This window comes from Microcaecilia unicolor, chromosome 7, assembly GCF_901765095.1.
Source record: "Microcaecilia unicolor chromosome 7, aMicUni1.1, whole genome shotgun sequence".
NCBI classification, from domain to species: Eukaryota; Metazoa; Chordata; class Amphibia; order Gymnophiona; family Siphonopidae; genus Microcaecilia; species Microcaecilia unicolor.
Genome location: NC_044037.1, coordinates 141,214,827 through 141,232,556, shown reverse-complemented (window position 1 = coordinate 141,232,556; position 17,730 = coordinate 141,214,827). Strand labels below are relative to the sequence as shown.

At 44.4% G+C, this 17,730-nt stretch overlaps 1 protein-coding gene across 1 annotated transcript in view; it reads right to left on the bottom strand.

Moving 5' to 3' along the window:
- Positions 1 to 17,730, bottom strand: part of VPS16 (VPS16 core subunit of CORVET and HOPS complexes) — a 926,204-nt gene that overhangs the window by 202,753 nt on the left and 705,721 nt on the right. Inside the window, 1 exon segment of the mRNA XM_030208841.1 lies at positions 4,041 to 4,210. Within this exon segment, the coding sequence (XP_030064701.1) occupies positions 4,041 to 4,210 (170 nt within the window).

The window sequence follows — 17,730 nt, the reverse complement described above, 5'->3', positions numbered from 1 at the left end:
AGTACTGTTTCGGTGCTGTGGTTAGAGCGAAATCCAGATTGTGATTGAAGTAATATTGAAAATTTGTTTAGGTAGTCGGTAAGTTGTTTGGTTACCATGCTTTCCATCATTTTGATTACCAGTGGGATAGATGCTACCGGCTGGTACATCTGCTGTCTTATTTTGCACTGGGTATACTGGAGCTGTAACAGCTTACAGAAATTATTTATAATGAAAAAAAATCACGTTATTTTTTCTCCTATACTAGTATAATATTTTCAATGATGTCTGTTTATATGCGCCATGGCTGGTATAAGGGGTGTGGCTATCATATGGGTGGAGCCATACGTGGTGATCTCGCCCATAACGAGTACCAGCACCTTTTTTTCTACAAAAAAAGCACTGCTTTTTCTACATGCAGTCAAACCAAGTCCTGATTTAGTTTGTACTCTGTTTTTCAAATCTCTCTAAAGATTTTAGAAAGATTATGCAAAAACATTAGCACATTCTGAAAGGATATCATTGTTTTACGGGTAAAAGATTTATTGTTGCCAATTCAAAAGGAAAGAACATCTGTTCCATCTGTTCTCTTTCACTAACCATTTCAGAATTCAAACATCCATTTTCAGGCAAACCTTAGGGGCCCTTTTACTAAGCTGCGTAGGCACCTATGCGTGTCCTACGTGCGTCAATTTTGAACTACTGCCCGGCTGCCGCACGCCCTGGGCGTTAATTTCATTTTTTATGCACGTCCACTAAGCGCGCTGGAAATTTTCTGGCACATGGCGGTAGCTGGGCGGTAATTGGCATTGTGTGCGCATAGACCATTACCACTTTGTTAACACGTGAGACTTTACCGCTAGGTCAATGGATGGCGGTTAAGGTCTCAGGCCCAAAATGGACGCGCACCAATTTCCTTAGAAATAATTGTAATTGTGAAACACAAAATGTTCTATATTTTATCATCTTTCCCATCCGTTGATATATATAGGTAAGACAACTTCTGAAAAAAGGTGTGAGCAAAATCTAAATAATAATATTAAGGAAAGTCAGGAGTAGGATAATAGAACATCGAGGTAACATTAGAAGTGGCAATACAAATGTCCCATTAGTCCAACATTGGCAATCTTTGGGCCATAAATTAAATGATCTTAAATTTTTTGTCTTTAAAACTTTCAAAACAACATGGCGTGGGGGTGATTTTGAGAAAATTATGCTGCAGGAAGAGCAACACTATATCTTTGAATTAAATACAGCTATCCTGGCAGGTTTAAATAATGAGATGGACCTTTCTGTTTTTTATTTTTAATGACGTGATATTTTATGTAGCTGTTTTTTTATGAATCATCTTTCTGTATTTATGTTACAGTGAAACCTCGGTTTTCATCGATAATTCGTCCGAAAATAATCGATGAAAACCGAAAACGACAAAAACCAAGGCAATTTATTTTAAATTCTTTTAAATGAATAAAAAGACTAATCCTACTATATAAATGATGATGCGGCACGTCACACAATGCTTCAGCTATCATAACAGGCTGTAACAGCGCCAACAAGCTACTAAGGGCAAATCAGCGCCCCAATCAAGAGGACTCCGGATTCCCCTGCCCCGCTTACCTCCGCCTACCCCCCAGTGCACGTCCCCAACCATCAACTACTTACAACGCACCACATCCGCAAATCGCTATCCCGTCCCGCCCTCACAGATCTCCAACACGCACCTCCTCCACCAGCCCCTCTCTAACGATCCCACACACTTAAACACACCCACCTCCTGCTCCCGCCCTTCAGAAACGCTAAACAAATGCAAACAGGAACAAGGGGAAGGGGGGAGTGGCACTAGAAATATCCCACGCCTTCCACACCAACAGCCAGCCAATGCAATTAACGCACATGATGTAAAACACACCCACCTCCTGCGCACGCCCTCAAATCACTAGCAATAAACAAACATTTAACATGGCATTTACCGACGAATTCCGAGGTGACCGACGAAAACCGAGACAAAAATTTCGCGAAAAAAATCGACGATAACCGAAAACGACGAAATCAGACGTCAACGAAAACCGAGGTTTCACTGTATATGATTACTAATCCCATGGAATTATATATAATGATTTGAGCAGGAAGAAATATTATGTAGGTTTATTCTGGGGTTTCTGTACAGCAACAAAATGCTGTCAAAGGTGGAAACTGTTTCTTTTCTTTCATTTCTCTGTTTCAAAACATGTATTTTACTTGCTATTTCTATTGAAACTGTTTTAAAACAAGTATTTTATTTGCTATTTCTATTGAAACTGCAATTTTGCATATATAATTTTTCCTTTGTGGTTTTCTTAATGCATGTTCAGTATTTAAGGAACACAAAGCACCGCTTCAGACTTTGTTTGGCAAAGCTACTGTTTATTTTGGACCAGGTAATTTATCTTTGCAGCTTATGTTACTGTATACAAGTTGGTAAGTTATTTTTAAAATTCCTTCTTGTACAGCCAAATTTTAGGCACATTTTCTTTTTAGGACAGCAGGTTTAATTCAAAGGAACACATTTACACAGTTTGCATTCTCACTTCCCAGACTCATCCAACGCTGTCAGAGAAGCGGTGATCTTGCTGTAATTTTGTTTCAGCTGAGTCATAAGAGTTTCCTCAGCTATATTAATGGATACATCATAAGCTATTTTGACCACTTTTCTCTTTGTGGCATAACTGATTTTAAAAAATTTCAGTTTTTGACCGTCAGCAGTATTTCACTTATCACAATGGGTTATTTTAATTCATGAAGCTTGGTAGATTTTGCATTTAGAGAATTGATATACGTTTATCCCAACTTGTATTTGTGTTTATAAAGTTTTAATTCATTATAGGATACAATAATGGTTCAATAAGTTGATATAAACATTAAGCACTTATAAAAATTAAGCACCAATTTGTCTAATATACACTTGTACATGATTAATTATATTTTGGGTGCATGAACTTATCAAAAATCATGATCTGCACAAAGTTGATATAATTAACTAGAATCACTATAGTTTTCAGTATTTGTATAGAATAGGGTGTTTATTGATATTTGATAAAACTTTTCACAGTTCACCAACTGGAAATGTTTCTCATTGATCCATTTTTGGCATACAAAGAAGTCACAACTACCAAGAAATGTTTCTAAAAACAAAACAATTCAATACTTACACAGTTTCCACCTAAAAAAATATACATTTAAAAATATATATATATCCCCCCTGATCCGCACCGCAATGCCGACATAGCCCATTCAGTTTTAATGGCCAGTGTCGGCATTACCTCATGGGCAGCTGATAGTGTGGCTTTGTAAAAGGGGGTGGGGTGGTATATTTGTTAAATTTCAGACTTTTTTGGCTATTTATGTAAATTTATGTATGTTCCCTCAGAGATATTTAATTATATTATCTATATTATTTACAAGTTAACACTTTAGTTTTAGTTTTTATTATTACTAGTTATTTAGTGGTTTATTTACACTATTTATATGTTGACACTTTTTTTAAGTTAGTTTTTTTTTGTTACTATTGTTTTTTTATTATTTCTATTGTTTTTATCATTACTAATGTTTTAAACATTTGTAGTTTATATTTGTTGATATAATTTGAATACATATATTTATATGTATTATTTTTTTTGCCACATCCTTGAAGTAGGCTTCTCACTGAAACACGACCCGTGTTGGGTCTTTCAATAAAACATCACTGTGACGCCAACCCAATTCTGAAGGCCAACTAATGTTAGTTGACATCTGTTAAGATGTCAACTAACATTAGTTGGCCTTCAGAATTGGGTTGTAATCCACCTTGAATTCTTGTGAAACCATGTGGAATATAAATCTATGGAAAAGAACAGAATAGAATAGAAGCCAATGAGACTGATGTACATGGAAAGGGCCACACATGCTCAGAACCTTAGTTCTGGAAAAACTGTTCTGTCCCATTGACATTGAATAGTATCACCCATTTACAGTATGTGCCTGACTCAATCCTACTTTTCGAAGGAAAAAGAATATTACACTGTAACTTTAGTTGTGCTGCTTACCTTTTGTCAGGAATTTTGAATTCTTTGTATAGCTGCTCAGCTTTACTGAACATGCCATCCATCACCAGATTGGAAACTGTGTCATGCAGGGATATGTCCAAGTAGGACTTATCCAGTTCATCCTCTAACCTGTGTTGCATTCGCAGCAGCTTAATCTGATCCTCAGTTGCCTGCAGACAAGACATTGAAAATAAATAGCAAGCTTACATAAACCCATGCAGCAGAAAAGCCAAGAGAAAAAAACTGTCTCTATGAAAGCACATTTCTTTTCTGTAGAGATCTGAATTCTGATAATTTTCATCATATAAACATCAGTTTTATCAAGCAGAGCTAGGTTTGAAATAAAAACACCAGACTCATAAATTAATTCATTTATTCCACACATTAATGGGAGTACAGTTGCATTGAACACATACAACAATAAATGTGTGTTTCTCAAGTTCCACTCACTACCTTGTGGGTGTGTGTGTGTGTGTGAATGTGTGTTGGGGGTGTGTGGCTATGTGGGTGCTATCATAAAAACATAAGACTCCTCCGAAGGGACACCACTTTGTAGAGGTGGAGGGGAGTGGCATTCCGTGGTTGCCTGACACCCAGGGCGGATCGCCACTGCTCCCCCCCCCCGGGTGCAGGGCAACACGGCATGGCACCCCCACAGTCCCCACTTGCCTTCCAAGTTCCAGCTTCCGTCCACCCCAGCGTGGCTCCGTCCAACCCCTGATGCAGTCCCCACCTGCCAACCAGGTTCCAGCTCCGTCCACCCCAGCGTGACACCTCGCATCTGCAGAGCTGCTGTAAAAAGAAGAAAATCGCCTTGTCGTCGGCCCTTCCCTCACTGTGTCCCGCCCTCGAGGAAATAGGAAGTTATGTCTGAGGGCGGTTCCATGCCAAGGGGGGGGGGGGGGCGTAGATGGACGGAGCGGAGCACCCCCCACCCGCTGACACCCGGGGCGGACCGCCCCGCCCTTGCTACGCCACTGGTGGAGGGGCTTGTGTGTTTCAATGACTTAGAGGGTATGCTGAAGGGTTACCCACATCAGACAGGCCTCTGAGGAGAAACCAGACAAAGAGGGGAGTGGTAAGATGGTGACCTGAAGTTCGTAAGCCCAATGGCCCAGCTGCCCTCTGAAGTTTCGTCTTCTTTACGTAAATTTCCTCTCTGCAATTGCAGTTACCTTAACTGAGAGGAAGGGGACAACCGGCGGTCAGCCGCCGATGGCCAGCGTTTTATTCCCTGAGCAGCAAGTGTGGGACCGCTGCGCGACGAACTGCCCACAGATGAAAGGGTTGGCGAGTCCTTTGATTAGTGCCGGCGAAGGAGCGTCGACGCTCTTGGACCTGGGAAAAACAACTCCATCACTCCCGAATTATTCAACCACCATGTCCAAAAGAGTGGAGGAGTGAGTTAGAGGTATATGCTGAAACGGAGGACGTTTACAGCAGAACCACTCCTAAACACCTATGAGAAATCAACTTGGAGTTTTTGGTTCCCGTGGAGGTTACATTGAATACCATCTGGAAGGCGCTTCGGGACCTAACGGTGGTAGTAAATAATTTTGTTTCAGATATAATTTTATTAGAGAGTTACATGGACAATTCAACGGAACCCTCTATTTGGGCAGTAGATGCATGTAATAATTAGAATTTGGAGATGTTCTGATTTGTTATCAATAAAATTTCTAAAAAAAAAAAAATTCAACTGAACCCTTTGAGAGTAAAAAATTGATATAACAAATGATTCTACATGAGGAAGAAGTGGTTATGATAATAGACCAGAAATTTTGAAAAATAAAATGATTATTATTATAGATGATTAATATCGAGATTATTGTTTTTCCCAGAGTTCCGGGTATGACTCCTAAAGTTTTCCTCAGAAATATTTCCTCAAATTATTACTTTAAAAGGAGTGAAGCCTGTGAAAACTGGGATTACTTTAATCAGTGGGATTTTGAATTAGAGACTTAAGTATATGTATTGTTAAATAACTTATGGTTTTTAAAAGAGAAAGAATGTAATCAGATGTATTATTTCTAAGTATGTTTTTCAATGATTTGACTATACACCATATTGGCCTTGAAGAAGCCAACCAGATGATCAATGTGGAATAATGAATTAGACGAGTAATATCTGGGGATAATTAGGTTAATACCACATTTTCTTTTTCTGTTTACTGTTTAATTGATCTCCTTATCTTGTCTCACTCTCCCTATTTAGTGGTCTAAGGAAAAGAATAGAATTACCTGACTGAAATAATTCCTACATATTACTTTCTTTGTATTTCCAGCAAGTTGTTTTATTGCTTGTAAAAATTTAAATGGTTATAAATAAAAAATTAAATAAAAAAAAGAACATAAGAATCACCCATCTAGGTCAGATCAAAGGTCCATCAAACTTTCAGTAAATGTCATCACTACTATATGGAGTTGTACAGCCCTGGAACTTGCCAAAATAGTACTGACAAAGCAGATCTGAAATAAACAATCTCTTGATTTGCTTGCTGTCTGTAATCATTTATATATCAGGTGTGCATGTGGATGCCCTTTCCTATCAACTGATTGGCATTCCTTTCTTTTTATCTGATTTTTAAAATTGTAAACTGCTTTGATCTGCATGCCAGGTATATCAAATATAAAAAAATAAACAAACATGTCAACCAAAACTCAAGCTCACAGAACTGACACAGACATACTGAGAGCCCAACTAAACTACTGCAGGAAGCTGAAAAGAAAATTTGAAACCTTGTTTTCCTAGGTGAGTCCTGGAGGGGTCTAGCAGGACTCAAAGAAAGGTAAGGACAAAATTTTACTTTCCTAATTATCCTGCTAGAACAGACCATATGGGTGAGACATACCAAATCTAAAGGCTGCAGGTGGGAAGAAGACAAGGCACATACAAACGCAGCCTTACCAAGGCATCATCTCTCCAAACCAAAATCTTTCACTTTGCATGAGTGACCAAGTGAGTAGTAATGCACAAGTTGCTGCTCTGTATATAGGTCTATGCTCCACCACCCTGTACCTCACCCAGGGCCCTACTTTCAAAAAAGAGGGACTAGACCTGATGAAACACCTTGTCTGAATCCACAGACTAACAATCTCTGTAATCCATCATGATGATATAGACCTGGGACTACCCTGCTGCAAGGCAGCCTGTCCAATAAGGCAAAAGCACAAATTGCCACATGACAAAGTAAAGGCAACTGCTACTACTACTACTACTTAACATTTCTAGAGCGCTACTAGGGTTACGCAGTGCTGTACAATTTAACAAAGAGAGACAGTCCCTGCTCAAAGAGCTTACAATCTAATAGACAAGTGAACGGTCGATCCGATAGGGGCAGTCAAATTGGGGCAGTCTGGATTCACTGAATGGTAAGGGTTAGGTGCCGAACGCAGCATTGAAGAATTGAACTGCTCAGATCTAAACACCAGAGCCAGACCCGGGTTAAAATCAACAAGAGGACTAACTTGTTCAACACAGTTAAACCTGAGAGATGGACATTCACTAGACAGAACAATGGAGCACTCTTGTACCCTCATGATCAAAAGCAAACGCCGGCGCTAGAGGCTGTTAGCGCCATACTAGCACCGCCGTTTGCTACCGCCCCATGATTAGAGCCCTCGAACGCGTGAAACAATGCACTCGAGGGCTCTTTGCGCAAGTAGCATGCTAATGCATGCTAAACAGGGCTCAGTGCATTCATCGCCAATGATCAGCGGCCAGCGCGCCAAAATTTGGGTCGCTGGCTGCGGCAAACCCTACGCCAGCTCCGAGCTGGTGTTAGGGTTTGCAGATCATTGGGGAGGAATGGTGAGCCCTGTCCAGCATGAAGTTGCATGCTGGCAGGCCTCCGTTCCCCCCCAAAGCAAACCTGCCAACAGAGGGCTGGAGGTCCGGTGGACCTCCGGTCCCCCCCGACGACCCCTCCCCCCCAGGTTCAGGGAGGGCTGGAGGTCCGGTGGGTCTCCAGCCCCCCAAACCCCCAGAAAATAATTCCCTGGTGGTCCAGTGGCCGCCGGTCAACCCCCTCCCCCTAGCGAGCAACGGGGGGGGGGGGGGGGCTGGCGATCCAACGGACCTCCAGCCCACCCCAACTCCCCCCTCCCAGCGTTCTCTGAATAAATCCATGGTGCTTGAGCGAAAAAAGAACCCCCTCCCGGCCCCCCTACCTTTTAGTTGGAGGAGGGAGGAAGCCTGCCTCCCTCCTCTTCCTTGGGTGACGACACACAAAATGGCGGCCCCCCCGACCATGGTCTGTAGTCCCACCCAGCGCATCCCAGGATGCACTGGGAGGGGCTGGGCGCTGCCATTTTGTGCGTCATCAACCAAGGAAGAGGAGGGAGGCAGGCTACCTCCCTCCTCCAACTAAAAGGTAGGGGGGCCGGGAGGGGGTTCTTTTTTCGCTCGACCACCATGGATTTCTTCAGAGAACGCTGGGAGGGGGGAGTTGCGGTGGGCTGACCTCCAGCCCCCTCCCCCCCGTCGTTCGCTGGGGGGAGGGGTTGGGGGTTGACCGGCGGCCACTGGACCACCAGGGAGTCATTTTTCTGGGGGTTTGGGGGGGCCCACCGGGTCTCCAGCCCTCCCTGAACCTGGGGGGATGGGATCGTCGGGGGGACTGGAGGTCCACTGGACCGCCAAGGAAAATGGCTTCAAGGATAGACCTCACAAGGCACCAAGAACCCAACTACATTCCCCCACTAAGTGACCACCAACCCAGGAGAGAACTAAACAGTTAAAACATTCCAGGCCTCACCATCCAAGAGAAAACTGTCTCTAGAATGTTCCAACTGGCCACAGCCAACATGCGTACCCGAGGAGAATTGAGGATCAGGCCACGAGCTTCCCCTGACAAGGCCTAAACTGAAGTAGGAACTGCATACCTTTAAAGCAATGATGCTTAATGCATCTGGTTCAAGCATGTCATATTCACAGCTAAGCCACATGGGGGGATGTCCTGTACATATGCCAGCCCACGAAAGGCATCAGTGTCACATTGTCTCACACAAGAACTGCCCACTGACATGGGCTGTGCACTGCACCCTGACTCACCTGCAGGCTTCAGCAGGGTTCCAGGTCAGGTCCCATAGCCCTCTTAGGGGAATTTCCATGCTGAGTCTTCAGCATGGCAGGCTGCCGGTGCCTCCGACTCCGCTGCTAGCAGATGCCAGCTTCCTTAGGCGCATGCGTGCTGGAAGATCTTTATAGGGTCTTCAGCGAAGGGACTAGCTGGGCACGCTCTGTTGACATCAGGTTCTCAAACCCATTTAAGGCGGCTGGGCTTTCTCTCTTACTGCCTTCGCAATGGGTCGTTTAGTCAGATTTGGAGTGTGTTTCAGCTTGTTCCTGCCTTGTCTCCAGCTCAGCCTCAGTTTGTTCCTGCCTTATCTCCAGCCCAGCCTCAGCTAGTTCCTGTTGTCTCCTGTCCCACCTCTGCCTGCTCCTGCCTAGTCTCCAGCTCAGCCTCTGCTTGCTCCTGTTGTCTCCAGCCCTGCCTCGGCCTGTTCCTGCCTAGTCTCCAGCCTTGCCTTTGTCTGCCGTGTCTGTATCCTTACCATGCTCCCTGGCTCTGATGTCATTGGGACAGCCTCCAAGGGTTCTTTTCAGATCCACCCCCAAGTACTGATCCTGTAAGTCCTGTCCCCAAGGGCTCTTCTCAGAGCTACTCATTAGCCTAGTTCTCAGCCAAGGCACAACTAGCCTTCAGGTTAGGCATGCAGAGACTACTCCACTGCGGTCCAGGGGCTCACCTACCCAGAACAGTGACACCTGCACTGCTGAGCCAGTCCTTTTTCACATAAAAGTGACCTGATCCCAGGAAGAGAGGCCTGAGGCAGAACTGAAATGGATCTTTGCAGATAGCAGTGGGATGAGGGAGGGGGATGATTCCCTCAAGGTGGGGGGGGGGGGGGGGGGGGGGGGGAACATCACCCTACACAGAACTCAACCAAAATGAGGGCATGCAGCAAAAATGAATCCACATGCTGTACAATTACTCTTGTGTAGGGCAGCTTCAGCATTCCAGATATGATGCCCTCAGAGCAAGGACCATTGAAACCCTAGCACTCCTCTATTCTCCTGCATTCTTGGAGCTCTAGCATTCAATTATTGATTCCCAAATAGATCAACTGCAGAATCATCTGCACTGGTTGCTAGATGCTGAAATGGATGCCAAATTGTCCTCTGGTGCTACACTGCACACTCACCTCCCCTCACCTGTAAAATAAGTCCCTGTGAGGACAATAACAGGCAGCGCCAAGACTACTGCTCCTGGAAAGAGCCCCTTTCCATATTAGCCGACCAACCCTGACCTCTACTTTGTTAATTGGCCAAAAGGCCCCATGGCGCAAGCACTGCCCAACTGAAGGGCTTCAAGTCCATGCCCCTAACTGAAAACAGTTGATTGTCACCAAGACAGTATTCTCCATGAGGACCCTGGAGAGCCAGACAAATTACCTACTCAAGGGTTCAACAGGACAGTGGGCCATGATGAAGTGGTTACAAAATAAGTACCTGTATATAATATGTAAACCATTTTGTAACCATAGAAAGGTGGTATACCTAATCCAATCTTTTTTCCCTCTCCATGCAGGACTTGAAACAGGGTCCCCTGCCCCCCTATCAGTGGCGTAGCCAGACTGCCAATTTTGGATGGGCCTGAACCCAAAGTGGGTGGGCACAAAATTTTCTCTCTACCCCCCTCCCCCAGCAAAATTTAGTCATGCTAATCAGATGCATTTGTCACACAGGGTAAAGTGCTGCTTTTCAGTGCATCAGATTTCAGAAAATTTATTTAATAGCCTAACACCCTTTTCAGTGAGCTTTCAGAGGCCAAAACCTCCTGCCTCAGGTCAGTATAATGCTGTTACGGTATCCTCGCCTGACCTAAGGAAGGAAGTATTGGTCTCTGAAACTTCATTAACACAGGTACCATATTACTTTATCATAAATTAAAAATAAAATTATTTTCTTTACCTTTCTTGTATGGCCATTTACTTTTTCTCATTGTGTCGCTCCCAGTCTCTAGATTCTGCTTTCCTTCGTTTTCGCTTAACTCTTCTGCCACGGTTTCCTGGCCATTTCTCATTTTTCTCTCCTTTTTCTTTGCTTTCTTCAATATTTTTCTGCCTCTCTCTCTCTCTCTCTGTCCTGATTTAATTCATTCTTACTATCCATTCTTTAATTTCCTTCATCTACTTATGGCTTTTCATCTTTTTCTCACCCTTGTTCTCCCCATGCCCCTTCCTCTTATTCTCCAGTCTTTCACTACTCTCCTTTTCCATCCAGCAGCTCTCTTCTTTCTCTCCCCCATCCTTCCAGTCTCCCCTCTCTCTCCCCATCCTTCCAGTAGTCTCCCCTCTTTCTTTCTGCATCCTTCCGTCCAGTGTCACCTCTTTCTCCCTACCCTTCCATCCAGCGTCTTCCCTCTTTCTCTCCCCATCCTTCCATCCATCTACCCTCTCTCCTGATCCTTCCATCTAATGTCTCTCTCCCTCTTTCTAACCAGTGTCTCTGTATCACTCTACCCTTTTCTGTTCAGTGTCCCTTCTCTCTCCACATCCTTCCAGTCTCTCACCTTTCTCTCTGCATCCTTCCAGTCTCTCCCCATCCTTCCATCCAGAGTCTCTCTCCCCATCCATCCGTTTTCCCTCTTTCTCTCCCCATCCTTCCATCTGTTTTCTATCTTTTCTCCCCATCCTTCCATGTTTTCCCTCTTTCTCCCCATCCTTCCATGTTTTCCCTCATTCTCTGCCATCCTTCCATCTGTTTTCCCTCTTTTCTCCCCATCCTTCCATGTTTTCCCTCTTTCTCCCCATCCTTCCATGTTTTCCCTCATTCTCTGCCATCCTTCCATCTGTTTTCCCTCTTTTCTCCCCATCCTTCCATGTTTTCCCTCTTTCTCCCCATCCTTCCATGTTTTCCCTCATTCTCTGCCATCCTTCCATCTGTTTTCCCTCTTTCTCCCCATCCTTCCATGTTTTCCCTCTTTCTCCCCATCCTTCCATGTTTTCCCTCATTCTCTGCCATCCTTCCATCTGTTTTCCCTCTTTTTCTCCCCATCCTTCCATCTGTTTTCCTTCTTTTTCTCCCCATCCTTCCATGTTTTCCCTCTTTTTCTCCCCCATCCTTCCATGTTTTCCCTCATTCTCTGCCATCCTTCCATCTGTTTTCCCTCTTTCTCCCCATCCTTCCATGTTTTCCCTCTTTTTCTCCCCATCCTTCCATTTGTTTTCCCTCTTTTTCTCCCCATCCTTCCATGTTTTCCCTCTTTTTCTCCCCATCCTTCCATGTTTTCCCTCTTTTCTTCGACGAGGCCCGCCCTGCATGCCAGCGCCAGCCCCAGCTCCCATTGCCGGCCACTGCTGCTTTTCCTGTTGAGCAGCAGGGCTGGCGCTACAAAAAGAAGAAGCGCTAACGGCGCTAAGGACGAGAAATGTTTTTTTTTAAAAAAAGCGCGGCACCGGCAGGCACTGTCTAGGCAGCCTTGAGGCATTGGCTGCTGAGGCATTGGCTGCTGGCTCGCAGGCTCCTCCCGTCTCAAGTGACGTAGGAGACGGGAGGAGCCTGCGAGCCAGCAGCCAATGCCTCAGCAGCCAATGCCTCAAGGCTGCCTAGACAGTGCCTGGGTGCCGCGCTTTTTTTTTTTTTAAACATTTTTCGTCCTTAGCGCTTCTTCTTTTTGTAGCGCCGGCCCTGCTGCTAAACAGGAAAAGCAGCAGTGGCCGGCAATGGGTGCTGGGGCTGGCGCTGGGAGGGCCTGGGCTGAAATTGGGTGGGCCTGGGCCCAGCCAGGCCCACCCGTAGCTACACCCCTGCCCCCTACACTTCCCAGGAACACTGCTACGGAATGGAAGAACTGAATGTGTCATCTTCAGCATTAAATGAGACTAAGGTCTGAAGCTGCAAGAGCCACTTGTTCAACCTGCATCATACTAGGGAACAACCCAGTCCATTCCAACAGATCTTCCAGTACTCATCCCCCAGCCAGAATGCCCCAAACTTCGGAGCATTCTGAGCTCAGCTGCCCTGACCAACTTACCCACTGGAAATGGCCATTCAGATGACCATGAAGAGAAGAGCTCTGAAAAACAGCAATTGCCGTTGCCACCCTGGCCTATGCTAAGGTCCTAAATACCAACTACAAGTCAAATTTATCTGTAGTGCTGAGTGCACCCAAGGCTGGGAACCCACTCTAGAGCCTCCTAAAACAGAGGAAAGAAGAATGCCTTAGTCATGAAGCAGAAAAGGAGAGCCTCTTTCCTACTCCTACACTAGGGTTCAGTCTTGTAGACTCGGCTATGGGGGAGGCTGAGAGCAATGACCCTCCCCCACTTAAGGTTTATTATACTTGTTATGTCACATTTCTGAGGTGTAGCAAAGCGGTGAACATACTAATTAAAAGTTTCAGAAAGGAACTCCAGATTCCAATAGAAAAGAACTTGAATACAAAATAACAACCATACAGATTACTATCTCATCCAAGAGGGCAAACATACTTAAAGTAAACAATCATATGAGGCATATGACCTAACCATTCCCATCAACCATAGTGTTTCCTGCTCTATTTCCAAAAGCGTGCCTAAGTAAGTCAGTCTTTAGCAAAGTCTTGAACTTAGTAAATGAAAGTTTGAGATGCAAAAAAGTTGGGCGGGCATTCCACAATGATGAAGCAGTGCATTAATAACATAGTAGATGATGACAGATAAAGACCTGTATGATCCATCCAGTCTGCCCAACAAGATAAACTCATTATATATGGTACGTGATACTTCATATCTATACCTGTTCTTTTTTAGGGCATAGACCATATTAGACTGTCTGGCACTGTTCTTATTCTAAAATTTCTGAAGTTGTCGTTGAAGCCTCTGAAAAGCTCCACTCCAGCCCATCCTAATCTATTCAGCCACGATCAGGGCACAGATCATAAGTTTGCCCAGCACTGGCCTTGTTCTCCAACTTCTGAAGCTGAATTTGTCCATCCATAATCAGGGCACAGACTGTAAAAGTCTGCCCAGTACTGGTTTTGTTTCCCAGTTACTGGTGTTGCTACCTAATCTCCGTTAAGCTTCTCTGGATCCAACTGAAGGGCATACAGGATTCCTTTGTATTGTATAATTATTTGGCAGTCCAGGCCTGACCTTGGTTCAGGATCCAAAATGAGAGAAAAGCTTGCAGGCCTGTGTATCTCTGACTTGACCTCCAGTGTTGGAGCACTGCAGAGACAGTGTCGCCAGATTGAACCGGTTGAAACCTGACCAAAATTTCACACCCCGCCCCGCCCCCACCAACCCCGCCTCTGCCGTCATCAACTCCGCCTCCGCCGTCATTAACCACGCCCCCAACGTAACAAACCACGCCTCCTGCGGGGCGAAAAACTGCAGACGGCGAAAAAAAAAAAAACCCGCCTGGCCAAATAAAAGCCGCCCAAAAAAAACGCAACCTGCAGCGGGCAAAAATTTCCCGCAGCGGGTCGCGGAAAACCGCCCATCTGGCAACCTTGTGCAGAGAGCAACAGGATATCACAAGGGTGGGGGTCTAACTGACAGAGTGACATTGTCTAGCAACATGGTGAGAAAGGAAAAGTGTAAAGGGAGTGTGGAAGGGCGGAGTAGTAAGCAGGGAAAGGGTAATCAGGAACATAATGAAACATGAATCAAGTGTGGTCAGAACAGCCAGGTGCAAGGGAATTGCAAAAGTTTGTGGTTAAGCAAGCTAAGGATGAGAACATGTTTAAGATTTGAAGCTACTCTTTAGCATAAGCCAATCAGTGCTAACCATGACATAACATCAGATGTGCTTACTGGCATATTACCGATATCCTGTATGAACATATAAAAGTTAGGGTACTTCCTGCTTCAAGTTAGAGAGGGGCGGCCATGGCTACTCTCTCTCTATGGGAAACAAATGCAGTACCCCAGAATTGGCTAAAAACCCAATTGCTTTCCCATGTATACCCTTGAGTGGTGAAATAAATCATAAAAGACTAATACCCAGATAGCACCTGTTTGCAGCTGGAATATTACATTCCTATAACTAATTGAATGGTATTTCTCATGACAAATAGTGTTCTGTAAATTGTGTCTGCAGACTAATGGCTAATTGTAATTGTACTTGATGCCTAAAAAATAAAAGATACCCTTCTTATAATCTTAGCTATATTTAGTATGTTTTCTTGGCTACTTATTATCTAGTACACAGCTCTGGTAAGTAAGGAGTTCAGATATACGAGGTGAATATATTAGAAGCAGCCTTAGGGAGTTTCCTGTGCTCGAGATACCTCCATTTGGTCTGGGGGTGTCTCAGGGACTGGAAATAACCCCAGAATTAATACAGTATTTATTTATTATTATTTTGCAACATAATTACAAGTAAACACTTGTTTAAGAAAAACAGTGAATACACAGTGTATCAGGAAAAAAAAGATACAGGAAATTAAACAAACTCTTCCTTAGGCCACTAAATAGAGGGGGACTGGACTGAAAACTACAGGAGAAATCATAGCATATTAATCAAAAGAAAAGGCCCTAAAGTGAAATAGATAGCCCACATTATACAGTAATATTGTATAATGGGATTTGGAAAATCGCTCCAGAAGGAGCAATTTGAGATTTAAGGGGGTCCCTGAAATGGACTAGAATATGGACTGTGCAAAGGTAATTCGGGAAATCTGCGCCTGAATTGTAAACCCAGGTGGCGAGGGCCAGTCGGGCAACGCGGAGCCAGAGATGAAGTTTGATAGAGTGCACAGGAATCTGGGACCCAAAAGAGACTCACAACCTAGAGATATTGTGGTATGCTTTAAGGACTATACAGTCAAAGACATGATATGGAAAAAAGCCAGAACACTGGGGGAGATCCTCTGGGACAATCAAAAAATTCTGGTGTTCCAGGATTTGGCGATTGGAACGCTCCATAGAAGGAGAGAATTCATGGACCTCACCAAATATTTGCAACAATCCAACTTCAGATACAGATGGATCTTTCCCTTTGGTCTTCAATTTACAGTGGAGGGTCAAACACGGGGGTGGTCACGCTGGGAGAAGCACGGAAAGTCCTGAAAGAACTGGGCTGTACAACTCTACCCCTGGAAACACCTGGAGGTGCCTCTAATACAACAGCAACGGCCAAGAAGGAATCTTCTTGGCAAAGAACGAGACCCAGAAAAGAGAATCCGTCGCAGATACCAACCAAAGAAAGGGTCACTTGATGGAAAGTATGAGAGAGCTTTGAGACTAAACAGTATAAGTTGTATAATTACATGAGAGGAGAATAGATCTGGACATATCTTATCGATGAGGGGGAATAATGTAAGAGGATGGTTTTGATGTTTGCTGTATTGTTAGTGGGGTTGTGGTTAAGGTGAAAATGTTTAAGGGTGAAAGGAGGGAGGAGACTGGGAGATACAGATTAAGGGGGAAAATAGGTGGTATGCTCCGACGAGGAGTGACTTCCTCAGAGACAACAGCTGGTGGACATTAGATTTGCTCAGCAGAGAGGGGGGAGGGGGTAAATAGTCTGAAACTGTGGTCCTGGAATGTAAATGGGTTGAATTCTCAGACAAAACGTAATTTGGTACACCGTGAACTGCAGAGACTTCACTGGGATATTATACTATTACAGGAGACGCATATTAGAAGGAGGGATGCACATTTACTTAAACATCGGGCATATAGTGATTGTATTACACACTTGGACACACATGGGAGCAAGGTGGGAGGCTTAGTGATTTACATTCGTAAAGGGATACCTTTTGTAACAGAGGAAGTGTATAGAGATGAATTGGGCAGATGTCTGGCCGTTAGAGGACAGCTATACGGGAAGGCAGTGACTATAGTTAATTTATATGCACCCAACTCGGGGCAGGGAGAATTCTTCGCCCAGATCAAGAGAAAGCTCTTCCAATTCCAGAAAGGGGGGATGATACTAGGTGGAGACTTTAACACCAGTTTGACATCCATGGATCATTCAAAGGGGCTGAATAGTACGCAGATAGCTCATTGTAAACAATTAAAGTCACTTACATCTACTCTAGATTTAGTAGCGGTCTGGAGGCTCAAACATCCGAGTCACAGATTTTACACCTTCTTTTCTCACTCACAGAATACATACACCAGAATAGATATGGTGTGGTGCAGTCGCCAATTATGGGAACATGTAACAGACTCAGAAATTGGATCCATCTCCATATCGGCTCATGCTCCGGTAGAGACTGGGCTGAAGGGGTTGACAGAGGAGGGGTGCCATCTTTTTTGGAGGTTAAATGAGTTAATATTGGGGGGCAGTAAGGTGTGCAATGATATCCGACAGGTTATTCAGAGTTACTGTACAATCAATGATACGGGGGAGGTAACAGATGGACTCTTGTGTGATGAGCTGAAGGCAGTGGTGAGGGGCCACCTTATTAAGTGGGGCGCTAGAAGAAAGCATGAAAGGGAAGCAAGGGAATTAAGCTGAGGGGAAGGCTAGCAAATCTGGAGCGTCAACATCAAGAGGGGGGGGGGGGGGTCAGGAGAAGTCTTACGAGAACTGTGACAATGTCGTATGGAACTAGAGAAAATACAGGTAGAGAGGATGGAATTTATGAGGAAGATCCTCTAGCAAAAACTTTACGAATCTGGAAATAAATCAGGGAGGATGCTAGCTAACTATTTGAGACATAGGCAACCGGCCTCCATTATTACAAAAATTA